General features: G+C 39.2%; 1 protein-coding gene across 1 annotated transcript in view; it reads left to right on the top strand.

Moving 5' to 3' along the window:
* MAP1B (microtubule associated protein 1B) overlaps positions 1-16,500 on the top strand; it is a 172,597-nt gene that overhangs the window by 147,332 nt on the left and 8,765 nt on the right. Inside the window, exons 4-5 of the mRNA XM_069750631.1 lie at positions 9,394-9,534; positions 10,209-16,041. Coding sequence (XP_069606732.1) covers positions 9,394-9,534; positions 10,209-16,041 — 5,974 coding nt within the window. The remainder of the gene's footprint in view (positions 1-9,393; positions 9,535-10,208; positions 16,042-16,500) is intronic.

Below are 16,500 nucleotides of genomic sequence, written 5' to 3'. Positions count from 1 at the left end.
ATAATGGTCACACATGATGCTCCATACTGTATAATGGTCACACATGATGCTCCATACTGTATAATAACTGCACATGATGCTCCATACTGTATAATGACCGCACATGATGCTCCATACTGTATAATGACCGCACATGATGCTCCATACTGTATAATGGCCACACATGATGCTCCATACTGTATAATGGCCACACATGGTGCTCCGTACTGTATAATGACCCCACATGATGCTCCATACTGTATAATGGCCACACATGATGCTCCATACTGTATAATGACTGCACATGATGCTCCATACTGTATAATGACCACACATGATGCTCCATACTGTATAATGCCCACACATGATGCTCCATACTGTATAATGGCAACACATGATGCTCCATACTGTATAATTACTGCACATGATGCTTCATACTGTATAATGACTGTACATGATGCTCCATACTGTATAATGACTGCACATGATGCTCCATACTGTATAATGACTGCACATGATGCTCCATACTGTATAATGACCACACAGGATGCTCCATACTGTATAATGGCCACACATGATGCTCCATACTGTATAATGACTGCACATGATGCTCCGTACTGTATAATGCCCACACATGATGCTCCATACTGTATAATGACCACACATGATGCTCCATACTGTATAATGGCCACACATGATGCTCCATACTGTATAATGACTGCACATGATGCTCCATACTGTATAATGACTGCACATGATGCTCCATACTGTATAATGACCACACAGGATGCTCCATACTGTATAATGACCACACAGGATGCTCCATACTGTATAATGGCCACACATGATGCTCCATACTGTATAATGACTGCACATGATGCTCCATACTATATAATGGCCACACATGATGCTCCATACTGTATAATGGCCACACATGATGCTCCATACTGTATAATGACTGCACATGATGCTCCATACTGTATAATGACTGTACATGATGCTCCATACTGTATAATGACTGCACATGATGCTCCATACTGTATAATGACCACACAGGATGCTCCATACTGTATATTGGCCGCACATGATACTTTGTACCGTATAATGGCTACACATAGCTACTCCTACGCATGAGGCTTGGCTCCGTACACTTTACACACACGGCTCCGCTCTGTACACACGCGCTCTGCTCCGTACACCTCGTACACAAGCGGCTCTGCTCCGTACACCTCATACACATTCAGCTCTGCTCCATACACCTCATACACACACGGCTCCACTCCGTACACCTCGTACACATTCAGCTCCGCTCCATACACCTCGTACACATTCAGCTCCGCTCCATACACCTCGTACACACACGTCTCCGCTCCGTACACCTCGTACACATTCAGCTCCGCTCCATACACCTCGTACACATTCAGCTCTGCTCCATACACCTCGTATACATTTAGCTCCGCTCCATACACCTCATACACACACGGCTTAGCTCCGTACACCTCGTACACATTCAGCTCCGCTCCATACACCTCATACACACATGGCTCCACTCCATACACCTCGTACACACATGGCTCTGCTACATCCACACTGTAAACACCTCCTGACCCCACACATAAAGCAGCTTACTTACCTCATCCAGCAGCACCATCGCAAATTGGCAACCAGCACAGACGAGTCCTGCAATCCACGGAGGTCCCGATCATGTGACCCCTGACTCCTCCCCCTGTTAGCTTCTCACAGGTCCTGTGCGCACGGAGCAGCCAATATGTGGTGTGCTGTGCTCAGGCTGCTCTGCGAGTGCAGGGATGAGGCTGACCATCTGATATTGCAGCACACCTCCCAACCACTGCGGGACAACTAATGTCCCGCCCGGGATCGCGGGGCTGACTGTCAAAATCGGGACAGTCCCGCTGGATCCGGGAGGTATGTAGTTAATAGCGGCGGGTGAATTGCGATTCCACCCGCCGCTATTGTGGGCACATGTCTGCTGTTCAAAACAGCTGACATGTCCTGGCTTTGATGCGGGCTCACCTCCGGAGCCCACATCAAAGCGTGGAATCCGACCTCTGCCATAATACTTCGGCGGAGATCGGTAAGGGGTTAATTACCCTTTACAACAAAAACTGCATAAGCATTAAACCAAGAAAAATAAGACAAGCACTCGATCCATTTACATACAGAAGCGGGCACACGGACATTTTTACTCACTGAAGGTCAAAATCAAGCTAACGATCACAATCAATAAAGTACATCCCTTGCAGAATATCACTCATTTTTACCTGCAGAGACTAAAAGCTCATCAACTTAGATACATTTCTCACATTGTGCTTTATATAATCAATTCCATCACCATTATTTCCAAATTAACACATTCCTTTCCTTTTAAAAGACTAGTCAATTTTCCCGTACCCTTTAGCTCAATTGTACATGAAGAAAACGTACAACCCCTTTGGCTGGATTACATGGTTATATAGGTCAAAGCACCCAGGTCCATCAAGTTCGACCTTTCTCCCCCAGTTATTCTTTCTCTATTGCTAAATTATTTACAACCCACAATGTCATTTGTGAGAAAAGCTTCCAGCCCTTATAAATGCTGTTATAGTGTCTGCCATTACTACCTCTTCAGCTGGGGCATTCCACAGTCTAACTGCTCTAACTGCAAATAACCTTTTTTTACTTTCCTGCTGGTCCCTTGGAAAGTATTTGGATGGAATATATAACGTTATTTATAGAGGGGTAATATTATATTTGGATTGTGGGATTTTATGTTTTTATACACTCTAAAATATTGTTTGCTTTTGCAGCTGCTGCCTGACATTGAGTACTGCTGCTCAGCTTACTTGTAACCAGAATACCTCAATCCTTCTTCTGTTCTGTAGTCCCGAGTATATTTGTATATGCTGAAAAATGATTACTGTGGCCTGGCTGCATTCTGTACATTTATTAAACGTTATCTGCAATGTTACTCCTACAAAAACAACGGAAGTAAATGCCATAGTAGAAAATTAAAATGTCTTTTTATTGAACATATACGTACAATACAAAAAATATAATAAGAAGGGATACAATATAAAATAGCTGCTAACACAGTGCATTGCACTCCATCCAAAAATTAGTACCAATTCAAAATGTGTATGTAATCATAAAAATTATTCAGCCCTCTCAATTTATGAATTAAATGTAGAACATTAATACAACCCAGTACATAGCTCCAAGGTTGGGAAAAACAATAATAGATAATCTACATAAATAAATGAGGTAGTTCACCCAAGCCAAGAAAACAAGACACAAGGCTGCCCTAGATTCATAAAGGGCAATAATACTACACAGTGCTCAATGATGATCAATTGATAACGTCCTGTCACATACAAGTGCTCAAAAGATCTGTAACATTCAATACGGACCACAGGTTAGTAGCACAATGCCTTACATATAGTGCTTGAACTGTATAATATAAAGTTTAAAAGTTCATAAATTCAGAATAAAGTGCCAAGTGACCAAGGTGTAATAATTAGGAAATACTAGCAATAATGTAACTCATAAAACGGAAATAAAGTGCCAAGTGACAAAGATATAGTAAAAAGCCAGTACCAACAGCTAATACATAGTGCAAATATAGATATAGGTAAAAAGAGGCTGGGAATGGAGGCAATACATGACCTGTGAGAGCAGCGCTGGCCCCGATGCGCGTTTCACGTTTTGCTTCTTCCTTGGGGGAATGTAGTATACATTGAGTGGAGGCTCACTGAAATTTTGCTTGGTCTTTCAGACCTTATCTTGACCTCCACTGTTCCTGTCAACTGCCATTTTTTCATTACATTTCGAACTGGAAAAAGCAACTTGAAAATGCTTTGCTATCATATTATAGCCTTCTCCTACTTTGTGGGCCTCCACTATTTTCATTTTCAGAGTGCTAGGCAGCTGCTTAGAAGAACCTGTGGCTGCTGTTTTTAGCACAAGGTTAGAGGAGGCTGGGTTTTTATAAAGCTGGGAAATTTGTATCACCTGATCTTTCCCAATGATGATAGTGAATAAGCAGAATCTTAACAGGCTAATTAACATCTGAAACCTTGGTTAAGGTTTTCTGATCACACATATTTCAGAGGGTGCCCAAAATTTTGCATTGCACTTTTAAATGTACAAAATTACAATTTTTTTGCCTAAAATACAAAGGAACTATGTCATCTTTAAATGTAGTCCTTTTATAGATCATTTCATCTTCAACTTGCCTAACTGTTCACAATAACAGTAATTTTGACCAGTGGTGCTCAAACTTTTACATGCCTTTGTACAAACAGGTACCAGGAATGGTACTTTTATTTCTACATATACTAACAACCAAAATAATAGTAGTTGCATACATGTACAGTCGTGGTCGAAAGTGTTGGCACCCTTGAAATTGTTTCAAAATATGAAGTAAAATTATTGAAATTACTCATGTTTTGTTATACACATGTTTATTTCTTTTGTGTGTATTGGACCAACACAGCAAAACAGAGGAAAAACACAAATTTGACATGATTTCATACAAAAAACCCAAAATGGCTTGCAATCAATCATTTCCAATTACCATCAACAAGCTTCTTACACCTCTCAACTGGAATTTTGGACCACTTTTCCTTTGCAAACTCTCCATGTCTCTCATATTTGAAGGGTTTCTTCACTCCACAGGTGTTCACTGACAATTTGATTTGGACTCATTGCTGGCCACTTCATAGCTCTCCAGTGCTTTGTTTCCATTCATTTCTGGGTTCTTCTTGAAGTATGTTTGGGTTCATTGTCCTGCTGGAAGACTCATGACCTAGGATGCTGACCCAGCTTTCTTACACTCGGCACTACATTGAGACCAACAATATTTTGATAATCTTCAGATTTCATGATGGCTTGCACACAGAGGCAGCAAATCAGCCCCAAAATCATATTTGAACCTCCACCATATTTGACTGTAGGTGATGTGTTCTTTTCTCATTTTGTTTTCGGTAAACGGTAAAATGATGTGCAATAACAAAAAGCTCTGTCTTGTTCTAATCTGTCCTTAAGATGCTTTCTTAGAAGGATTTTTTGAAAAAAGTGCTTTTTCACTTACATTTTCATTTTGGCAAACTGCAGTCTAGCTTTTTTATCACTGTGTCAGCAGTGGGTCCTCCTGGGTCTCCTGCCATAGCATTTCATTTCATTCAAATGTGGACAATTCACATTGATGCTGATGCACTCTGTGACTGCAGGATAGCATGAATTTCTTTGGAACTTGATTGAGGCTGCTTATCCACCATTAGGACTATCCTGCATTGCAACCTCTTATCAATTTCTGCCTTCCATGTTCAAGGAGATTAGCTACCTTGTAATGGGTTGTAAACTTCTTCATTATGTTGCGCACTGTGGACAAAGAAACATCAAGACCTTTGGAGATGGACTTGTAATCTTGAGATTATTGATATTGTTCAACAATTTTGGTTCTCAACTCCTCAGATAGTTCTCTTTTCCTCTTTTTGTTCTCCATGCTTATGGTGGCACGCACAGACACACAATGTAATGATTGAGTAAACTTCCCAACTTTTATCTGGCTTCAGATGTGATTTTCGTATTGCTTTCATATTGCCTACATCTGTTACTTGTTACAGGTAAGTTTGTACACCTTTTGGAAAGGTGCCAACAATTTTGTCTGGCCCCTTTTTGAGGTTTTGCGTGAAATTATGTCCAATTTGCCTTTTTTTTCTCTGTTTTTTTTGTGTTGTTCCAATACACACAAAGGAAATGAACATGTGTATAACAAACATATGTAACTGCACAAATTTTCTGGGAGAAATACTTCAAGGGAAAAAAAAATTCAAGGGTGCCAACACGTTTGCCATGATTGTATGTATGATCCCTGAGAGCCATCCTTTTAGACCCTTGAAGTACTTAAACTCACACGACTGTGAGTGCAAATCCAGTAGTCACCAGATGACCTACTCGTATCCATGTCTGTTAAGAGCACCTGTTAAGGTCTGATGAACTTGTTATACCAGTCATCATTCATAACTTAATTCAATGTCCTTATTAGGAGTAATGACGCTGCTATGTCCATGCAAAGAGATCATCTGCTCGTGGTGTGACTCTTTCCAGTGGCTGTGTGTATCCAATTTACCCTCAATCTTCACTGAAGTCGCTGTGGTTAGGGAACTTGGAATGGCATCAAATCTTGGCTTAAGACTTTTTCTCATGCGAGTTCTCAGGACCACCCAATCTACCTGCTTGAGATCATATGCTCCTTAAATTGATTCAGGGTATGGAATGGAAGACTATACCTGTTTATCACACTGTTTAGTCCATTATGTAAAGCTTTTTCTTTGCTCATTGGGCTATCATGCTGCATCTGAATTCTCTGTGGAAAGTATGATCCTGTTCTAGATGCTTAACCAAAAAGGATCTCATATGAAGAGAGACCAGTTTTTCTACCTTAGAGTATCTTATTGCGAAAAGAGCTAAAGGCAAGCATTCGGTCCATGGCTTGCTAGTGTCTTCCTTTTCCTTCTTGATTTTTAACGGTAATTTTCCATTCGGTCTTTCCACATTCCTACTGCTCTATGGAGGTTAATGAATGTGGAAAGCCTGCTTAATTCCCATAGATTGCAAATGCTCTTTCATGACCTCTCTGGTAAAATGTGAACCTGTATCACTTACTTACAATCACTTCAGGAACTCCATAGCTACATACCACCTCCTTCATGAGATGTGCATCTGGCCAACCTGAAAAGAGATCAACACAAACAAGCACAAACTCATATATGCCTACTTGTTATAGCTGTATATAGTCAACCTGAAAACGGTAGAGTGGATGAAGGTTGTCTTTCTGTCAGGTTTTTACAGTTTTTCCTACATTGTCGAGCAAACACTATACAAAAATGGGTGTACCTGGCTGCATGGGTACTGAACCCTGACGCCACCCATACCTTGTACAACAAATCACACACATAACTGTTTTTGATAAATGCATTAGTCCATGGGTTACCTTATCCATCATTGAGTAGAGAGGTCACGCTTACCGACCTTGATCTAGTCCTTCCTCAGTCAGCTGGGCTCCCTACGTCTCCCACTCTTTCTGCTTCTCTATGGATTTAAGAATATCAAGAGTGACAGATGTCTCGGAGGTCCTGGCCTACATTGGCACTAGACTATCGACTCTAGGCCTCTTCACTGCTTCCTTGGTGACTGCATCTACACTCATATTTCCTTTTTCTTCATCGGTGTCAGCTCAAGTATGAACTTTATCTTCACTATGCTGAGCTTAGTAACAGGAGAGCCTCCATCTGGACTCTTATGCTCTCTGCAGTTTTTGTAGGTTTATCATGTGACATTAGAAAGATCTACTGTCTACATAAACATTGGCTGTCTTACCCTTTGTCACTCTACATGGCTCAGTGAGTGCCTTCAGCTCTGCCTCCTGTGCTTGCAGGTGAGAAGGGAGTGAATCAGCTTTTATTACCTTATGCTGTGTGATCACAGCGTATCCAGTGTAGAATGCACCAGCATTTTTGTATCAGGTTACATCTACAAAAAACTCTAAATTTGTATTAAAATGGACCCACCTGACACATACTCAAACCCTGCCCTTTCTTGTTACATCAAAGCAGCACAATCATGTGTGCCTGTTGTTTCCTCCTTTATTAAGGAATGTAAAAATATGTCACATTTACCTTTCTTTTCCCCCTTTTTGAATTCATTGACAAGCGCGTAGCTGGATTCAAAACTGTATCACTTGAGTTCTACATTTTAGGTATGAGAAGGGTACATTGTAATGTGTCTAGGATGTACCTGACTGAGAACACCATAAATAGCGTGTACAGTGTAACTTTGTGATCAGAACTATTTCTTTAGCCTTTTTAAAGCATGGATGGCAGAGATAGCTCTGACAAAAGATGCTGCAATCCTAGTGACGGGGTCCAATATAGCTGAATAATAAGTGACAGGTCTCTGCTGTAGACCATTTTTTGGGGGGTAACTTAAACTGCTGTCTTTTGACCTTCCTTTCCTCTTTGAGATGTTTGATGCGTTGGCCTTTAGACAGTTGCAAAAGGTTTTATTAAATCCTTTCCACATGTTCAAGACTCATGCAAACAAACTCCTCCCTAATGGATTCCTTTATTTCATCCACAAAAGACGTTCCCATCATGCGTCTCTCAGGTCCATTTAATTCATCTACAAATGGCAAAATATTTTCCTTTCATCTAATCCTTTTCTAAGGTATGTGACTTAAGATTAATGGATTGTTCTCTTCAATGTTGCAGGACTTTACAGTACTCTTTCCCTGAGTCTTACTTCTGCTAATATTCTGCTACTAATTGGATATTCTTTTGACTGTCCCATTCACTACTTTCTTAATTTGTGCAGTCACATTTTTCTGTTTTGCATTTAATAATTCCTCAAGGTCTTTAACCTATACAGTTATCCCTTGGGAGGTAAAGAAACACAAGGCAACGCGTTTCAAATGAAATCCAGAGTTCTTTTTCAAAGCCTGATGGACAAAATTTTCCCATCAATCCTATATATCAACATGAGCAAATCCAAAATGAATTTAAAATCACATGGCATGTAATCAGGAGGTAGGAAGCATGCAATCAAAGCGAGAAACATATATATAGAAGATTGTTATGAACAGGCAAATATATATATATATATATAGATGTGAAATGCAAAAAAAATGTTAAAACAATACAAAAAAATTACAAAAAGCTAATAACACTCATAATGAAAAATAATATCTCGGCGTAAATTTAACCTATCAGGAAATCTTGTTCCAAGGTTAAATATCCAAAATGCTTCTTGGTTTAACAGGAATCTCAATGTTTCTTCCCCGCATTGCTTCCTTATCCCTTTCAGTAACGAAAGTCTGAAAACATGATTACTGTCGATGATGTGAAATAAAGTGCTTGGCTGCAGATGAAATATGCCTGTTAGAACTATTAACATTAGAAACGCCATTTAAAAGTTCAGTGTTGCGTATTTTTAATTTGCGGCTTGTGCATCCAATGTAAGCAATTGACAGGAACTGCACTAAATGCAATATACAACATTTTTAGAGTTGCAGTTAATGTACTGATTAATTCCAAATTAATAATGTTTGTTTTATGAGAGCTCAGAAATCAAAAGAGCACATCCTTGTATGGTGTACTCAGGACTTCGGGTTTATTAGCACATGTAGGCGCTTTAAATAGGGTCACAAACAAAGGAAAATTTCCCTCTGAACTATGAGCCAATAGGAACTTTAGGGGCTCGAATAGAAATCTGAATCTTCCTTGCCCATCAGTGTTACTTAATCACTAAGACAAGGCAAGATGGATACAACAATCACACAACGGAATCTGTTCTCTCACAATGTCTAGAAGTAATTAAGTAAATATTAAACTGTGGATGTTTGTCTTTCACCCTTAGGTACGCTTGATGATCACTGATGCAGCAAGACACAAATTGTTAGTGTTGACTGGACAGTGCTTCGAAAATACAGGAGAACTTATTCTTCAGTCTGGATCCTTCTCATTTCAAAATTTCATAGAGATCTTTGCAGATCAGGAGGTATGAGTCATCATCAGATATGCAAAGCAATTTCCTGAATATGTACGGTCTTTGCTGCATTGCTTTGCATAATCTAAAATCTTTTATTGAATGCTTAATTATTCATTACCATTAAATATCAGTAATAATGAGACTGTCAAGAGTAATCCTTTTATTAAAAAGAATATATTCGCAGCTAAAAGAGTAATTAATGAAAAGTACAACTTACAGTAAATATTAACATTTAAAGGATACTTCCAGTTACACAAGAAAAATTATTGTAAAATTCTATGGCGCTTGCTAGCACAGAATATGGTAGCCTAGCTGGCAAAGCAGGATGCTGTCCAATTATGTGCTGCCCACAGCACAGACCATAATTTGTCTATGCTGTTGTTAAAAACCCAAATATGCTAACATAATGAGTTAGAAAAATATTTTTTTTCTAGGGAAACTCAAAGCAAGCTTTTTCTTACAATAAATATATAAGACTTAGTGGAAGAAAACAGTGCAGACAAAATATGGATGAGTTGCTCATTCCATATACTTTGACTCTGTCGGTTACCAGGGTAAAGAGAAATGTTATTTATGTAGGCAATTTCTTCATGCTTTACCTGTATTAGTTTTAGGACCATTGTGTTTTACTCCATTATTCATTATTAAATACATGTTTGTTTGTTTTTTGTCTCCAAATGTAGATTGGTGAACTTTTGAGCAATACACATCCTGCAAATAAAGCAAGCCTTACACTTTTTTGTCCTGAAGAAGGTCATTGGAAAAATTCTAATCTAGAGAGACACAACCTTCAAGATTTCATCAATATGAAACTCAACTCATCTTCAGTTTTGCCAGAAATGGAAGGACTTTCTGAATTTACAGAATACTTATCAGAATCTGTGGAAATACCATCACCTTTTGACATTTTAGAACCACCCACATCTGGTGGCTTTCTTAAGCTTTCAAAGCCATGTTGCTATATTTTCCCAGGAGGAAGGGGTGACTCTGCTTTGTTTGCAGTGAATGGCTTTAACATGCTCATTAATGGTGGATCTGAGAGAAAATCTTGCTTTTGGAAGCTCATTAGACATTTAGATAGGGTGGATTCAATATTGCTCACCCACATTGGAGATGATAATCTACCTGGTATCAATAGTATGCTTCAAAGGAAAATATGTGAGCTTGAAGAGGAACAGTCTCAAGGTTCAACGACCAACAGTGATTGGATGAAAAATCTTATCTCTCCAGACCTTGGAGTTGTCTTTCTTAATGTTCCAGAGAATATGAAAAACCCAGAACCCAACTTTAAAGTTAGAAGAAGCATAGAAGAAGCTAATTTTACACTTCAGTACTTAAGTAAATTATCTATGAAACCGGAACCTCTTTTCAGAAGTGTAGGAAACTCTACTGAACCCATTATCTTATTTCAAAAAATGGGTGTAGGAAAACTTGAGATGTATGTGCTGAATCCATTAAAGGGAAGCAAAGAAACTCAGCATTTTATGCAGCAGTGGTCAGGCACCAGCAAAGAAAAAGCTGGCTTGGTGTTACCTAATGGTCAAGAAGTTGATGTCCCTATTAATTATTTAACTTCAATTTCCTCTCTTATTGTATGGCATCCATCAAATCCTTCCGAGAAAATAGTAAGAGTCTTGTTTCCAGGAAATACTACACAATACCAAATACTTGAAGGCCTTGAAAAGCTCAAACATCTGGACTTTTTGAAGCAACCGGTCATAACACAGAAAGACCTAAGTGATACTATTTCTAGCCCTGCAGTAAGGCAGGCAAAGATGAAGCAGAGGGCAGAAAGCAAAGAGAGTCTCAAGTCCGCAAAAACTACTTCCGGCAAACCGGTGAAAAAAGAATCAAGAGAAGAACATTCAGAAGTAGTAAAAAGCAGCCATTCCGAACCAGCAGAAAAGGTAGACAAGGAAAAAATGTCTGTTAAAAAGATTGTAAAAAATGAAGCCAAATCCTCAGCAGAAAAGCCTGTTTCACACAAAGCGGAGCCAGTCATTAAATCAGAAAATATTGAAAAACAAAAGGCTGACGTTAAGCCAAAAGTCATAAAGGAAAAAGCTGTAAAAAAGGAAATAAAAGCAAAATCTGATGAAGTAAAGAAAGAAGCACCAAAAAAGGAAGACAAAACTCCAGTTAAGAAGGAAGAGAAACTAAAGAAGGAAGTTAAAGAAGACAAACTCAAGAAAGAAGTTAAGGAAGAAAAACCTAAAAAAGACATTAAGGAAGACAAACTGAAAAAGGAAGTTAAGGAAGAGAAAGTGAAAAAAGAGATCAAGAAGGAGGACAAAAAGGAAGTTAAAAAGGATGTAAAAAAAGAAATTTCTCAGAAAGACTTGAAAAAAGAAGTTAAGAAAGATGAAAAAGAGAAGGATTTTAAAAAAGAAACCAAAAAACCTTCAAGGGAAACTAAGAAAGTATCAGCAACTCCTGATGCTAAAAAGCTTGCTGCTAAAGGAAAAGTGCAAAAGAAAGAGGAATCTACTAAAAAGGAAGCAGCCGCTACTAACAAAACAAAGGAAAAGTCGAAAGTAATTAAAAAAGTTTCTGAAAAGAAGCCACTGGCAGCTGCAGGTGCTATTGCAGCCACAGCAGCTGTAGCTGCAGCAGCGGCATCTGTTAAAGCTTCTGCTGCAACTTCTGAAAATATTGTAGATTTAGTATCACAAAGATCTCTTATGTCTTCCCCTGAAGATTTAACAAAGGACTTTGAAGACCTCCAAGATGAAGAAGTCAAGTTCAGTGGAGAAGGGAAGCCTCAACTACAGGCACTGTCTCCTAGGGATGAAGTAGTCATTGTACAGACTGATTCCTATATCATCAAGAAAGATAATGCTAGCAGTGAAGAACCTGCAGATTCGCCAGATGAAGGAATAACTACTACAGAAGGTGAATGTGAACGGACTCCAGAGGAATTAGAAATTATTGAAAAGCACAGGACAGATGAAAATGACAAATATGAAGATGAAGGAACAGGGCTTGAAGAATCATCTGAAGCTGGTGACTATGAAGAAAAAGCAGAGACAGAGGAGGTTGAGGAACAGGTGGAAGATATGGAAGAAAGAGCTTCACTGGGTGAACCCCACGCCATTGAGTCAGCAGAAACTGATGAAGAAGTTGATAATGATGCATTTCAAAATTTGAAAGGCAGGCTTCATAGTCATGAAGATAATGCCGATTCTGAGGCAGCAGATGAACAAGAAGATGTAGAGGAAACAGAAGAAGAGGCAGATGAAGATAAAACAGATGATGCAAAAGATGATCAGGAAACAGAAAAGCTAGATGTTGAATGCCATTATCATGCTGCAGCAAAAGACAAGTTTGAAGCTGTTAGTGACAATGAAGATAAATATGTTTTGTCATCTACACCATCCAAAACATCTGAGCCCCAGTCACCTGCTGTAGAGCCAGGAGCTTCTATTCATGATGAAACTTTACCTGGCGGTTCTGAGAGTGAAGCAACAGTATCTGATGAAGAAAATAGAGAAGATCAACCTGAAGAATTTACTGCCACTTCAGGCTTTACTCATTCAACCATTGAAATATCTAGTGAACCAACTCCAATGGATGATATGTCAACACCAAGAGATGTAATGAGTGATGAGACAAACAATGAGGAAAGTGAATCCCCATCACAAGAGTATGTCAACATCACTAAATATGAGGCAATGTTGTGTTCCCAGGAATTTGAAAAAACAAGGATTTCTCCAATACCTGATGAATTGAATAGTTTGTCTGATGGTTCAAAAGCTGATGCTACTGATGGTAAGGAATATAGTGCTTCAGCATCAACAATTTCTCCACCTTCATCTCTAGAAGAAGACAAATTCTCCAAATCAGCTCTGCGTGAAGCTTACATGTGTGGAAGCACTGAAATAAAAAGTTCTGCAAATTTACAAATACAGGATGATTATGAATCTGACGACAAGCTAAGTCCAAGTAAAAGTCCAGTGCTTCCATCACCAATTTCTAAGACACCACTGAGTGAGCGAAGTGTTAATTTTGACTTGACCCCTAATGAAATTAAAACATCTGATCTTGGTGACTTGCATGATGAAGTGCAAGAAGTGACTGAACAGTGTCCTAGCCCAGATGATAAAACCTTAGAAGTAGCATCTCCTTCTCAGTCTGCTGTGGGAAGTGCTGGCCACACACCTTACTATCAGTCACCAACAGAAGAAAAGGGCACAACTCTTCCAACAGAGAATATAGAAAAGCCATCTGTTGATGTTGTGTTCGAATTCTATGATGATAAAGGAAAGAATGAAAGCCCTAGAATAAGTCCCATGGATGAACCAGTGCCAGATTCTGAATCTCCAATTGAAAAAGTTTTATCACCATTACGCAGCCCTCCATTAATTGGATCAGAGACACCCTATGATATATTTTTAACCTCTGATCTTAAGTCGTCCTCCGGACAAGCTAGTATGTCTGAAGAAGGACCTTCTCCCTCGCTGATTAGTCCTGTGTCTGCGATGTTGTCTGATGCCATACAAGAGAAAAGCAAAACACTTGGTGCTCATTTTGAAGCCAAAAATATGGCATCCAATGTACCTGATGGGGGGAAAATTGCAGGAGAATTTTCTCCCACTCAGATAAGCACTAACCCATTTATCTTATTTAAGGAGGATACAAAGATGTCTATTTCTGAAGGCACTGCATCAGATAAATCAGCCACTCCAGTAGATGAAAATGTTGCAGAAGACACTTACTCTCACATAGAAGGTGTGGCATCAGTTTCCACAGCTTCTGTTGCTACCAGTTCATTCCCAGAGCCAACTACAGATGATGTTTCCCCTTCTCTTCATGCTGAAGTTGGGTCTCCACATTCCACAGAAGTAGATGACTCCCTGTCAGTCTCTGTTGTTCAGACACCAACAACATTTCACGAAACAGAAATATCACCATCTAGAGAGGAGTGTCCCCGCCCAATGTCCATATCGCCACCTGATTTCTCACCTAGAACAGGAAAATCTACATCCTCACTCCAAGAACAGAGATCACCAGAGCAGTCAACAATGGAGTTCAGTCAGGAATCACCAGAGCAATCTTTTGCCATGGACTTTAGTAGACAATCACCAGAACACCCAGCAGTAGCTTCTAGTATGCTACATATATCAGAAAATGGACCAACTGAAGTAGAATATAGTCCATCAGACCATCAAAACTCTTATTTTGGTAACAAGATTTCAATTGACAATCAATATATGGCAGAAGAAAATCATGAACATGCAGCAACTGAACCTCAGGTAGAGGCATCACCATCTACTTCATCAGCACACACACCTTCACAAACAGGATCCCCTTTGAAAGAAGAAGATTCCTTGAAAGATGTAGTTCAAAATACAGATATGCCACTTTACTCCCCACCAATATTAGAGCAGGAATATTTTATGCAAGGAAAGCTCTCTCCTGAAACAGATGCTTCTCCATTAACTCCAGCACCATCTTCACTTAGACAGTCACCTGGTACAGTTGAACCTCCATGTACAAAAAATGATCTAGCAATGGGTTACGGTTCAGTAGCCTCATCTGTATCAATTTCCTCGGATGAACCATTTGGCTTTCAATCAAGGGCAGTGAAAGAAACCTCAGTTTTACATAACACAAACCCCTTTGCTTATTCAGCAGATTTAGATGGCAGGAATAATTTATGTGAGGCTTATAGTTATTCCCGTGAAATGAATGATAGATATTCTGTTTCTGATAAGTCACCTTTTGCTGAGAACCGACAAGAAGTTGATCTATGTCTTGTTTCTGCATGTGAGTATAAACACCCCAAAACAGAACTGTCTCCTTCTTTTATTAATCCAAACCCATTAGAATGGTTTGCAAATGAGGAGCAAGCTCAGGAGCTAGACAAGCCATTAACTCAACTTGGAGGAGCCCAGCCACCTTCAGGAGGAAAACAGAAAGGACGTCAATGTGATGAAACACCTCCAACCTCAGTTAGTGAATCAGCTCCATCTCAGACAGATTCAGATGTTCCACCAGAAACTGAAGAGTGTCCTTCTATAACAGCAGACGCAAACATAGATTCTGAAGATGAATCTGAAACAATCCCTACTGATAAAACAGTAACTTATAAACATATGGATCCTCCTCCAATTCCCATGCAGGATCCAAGCCCATCTCCTAGGCACCCTGACGTCTCAATGATGGATCCAGAAACTATACCTGTTGACCCAAGCTTAGGCAAGCCTATGAAAAAAGATATAAAAGAAAAAGGAAAAACTAAAAAAGCAGGAGGAAAAATTAAATCATCTTCTCCAGCTAGAAAGAGTGATATCAAATCTAAGATTTCAGCAGCATCCCCAAAACCTGGACCAATCAAAGAAAGTTTGGAGAGAAGTTCCAAGAGTGTTGCTCCAAAAAAGAAAGATTCGGTAGAGAAGGGTCCAAAAAGTGGTTCAATTACTGACCCCAAAGCTGCAAAGGTAGAGGAGAAGGATAAGGAAACCAAGAATGCATCCAATACAAGTGCAACAAAATCAACTAAAACTGGATCCACAGGTCAGTCGGAAATATTTTAATTGATCACCTGAGACATTTTTTTCAATGACATCATTTTTTGTTAAAGTCTAATTTATCAAAGATGTCTAAGAGCAAAACTGTTCTTCTTGTCTATAGTAACCAATCATACTACAGCTTTAGCAAAGTAAAAAAAAAAAGCCGAGCTGTTGCTCACAAGTAGAAAAATATGGCTGCCTTCTTCCAAAAATAGCGCCACATCTGTCCACAGGCTGTATATGATATTGCAATTCAGCCCCAATAGAACTGAGCTGCAATATCAGACACAAGCTTTGGATCACTTTGCCACTGGTTCTAACTCCATATAATCCCTTTAATTATGTTCATAAAATAACAATACATTTTTGTTTGAAATATATATAGCTCTATACTATAGGTAGGTAGCAAAAAAGCCTTTCCTATCTACATAAAGGGTTTTCATGGTTTAGAATATTGATGGCC

This window comes from Ranitomeya imitator, chromosome 1 (assembly GCF_032444005.1).
Source record: "Ranitomeya imitator isolate aRanImi1 chromosome 1, aRanImi1.pri, whole genome shotgun sequence".
Classification (NCBI taxonomy): domain Eukaryota; kingdom Metazoa; phylum Chordata; class Amphibia; order Anura; family Dendrobatidae; genus Ranitomeya; species Ranitomeya imitator.
This window is presented reverse-complemented; position numbering and strand designations above follow the sequence as displayed.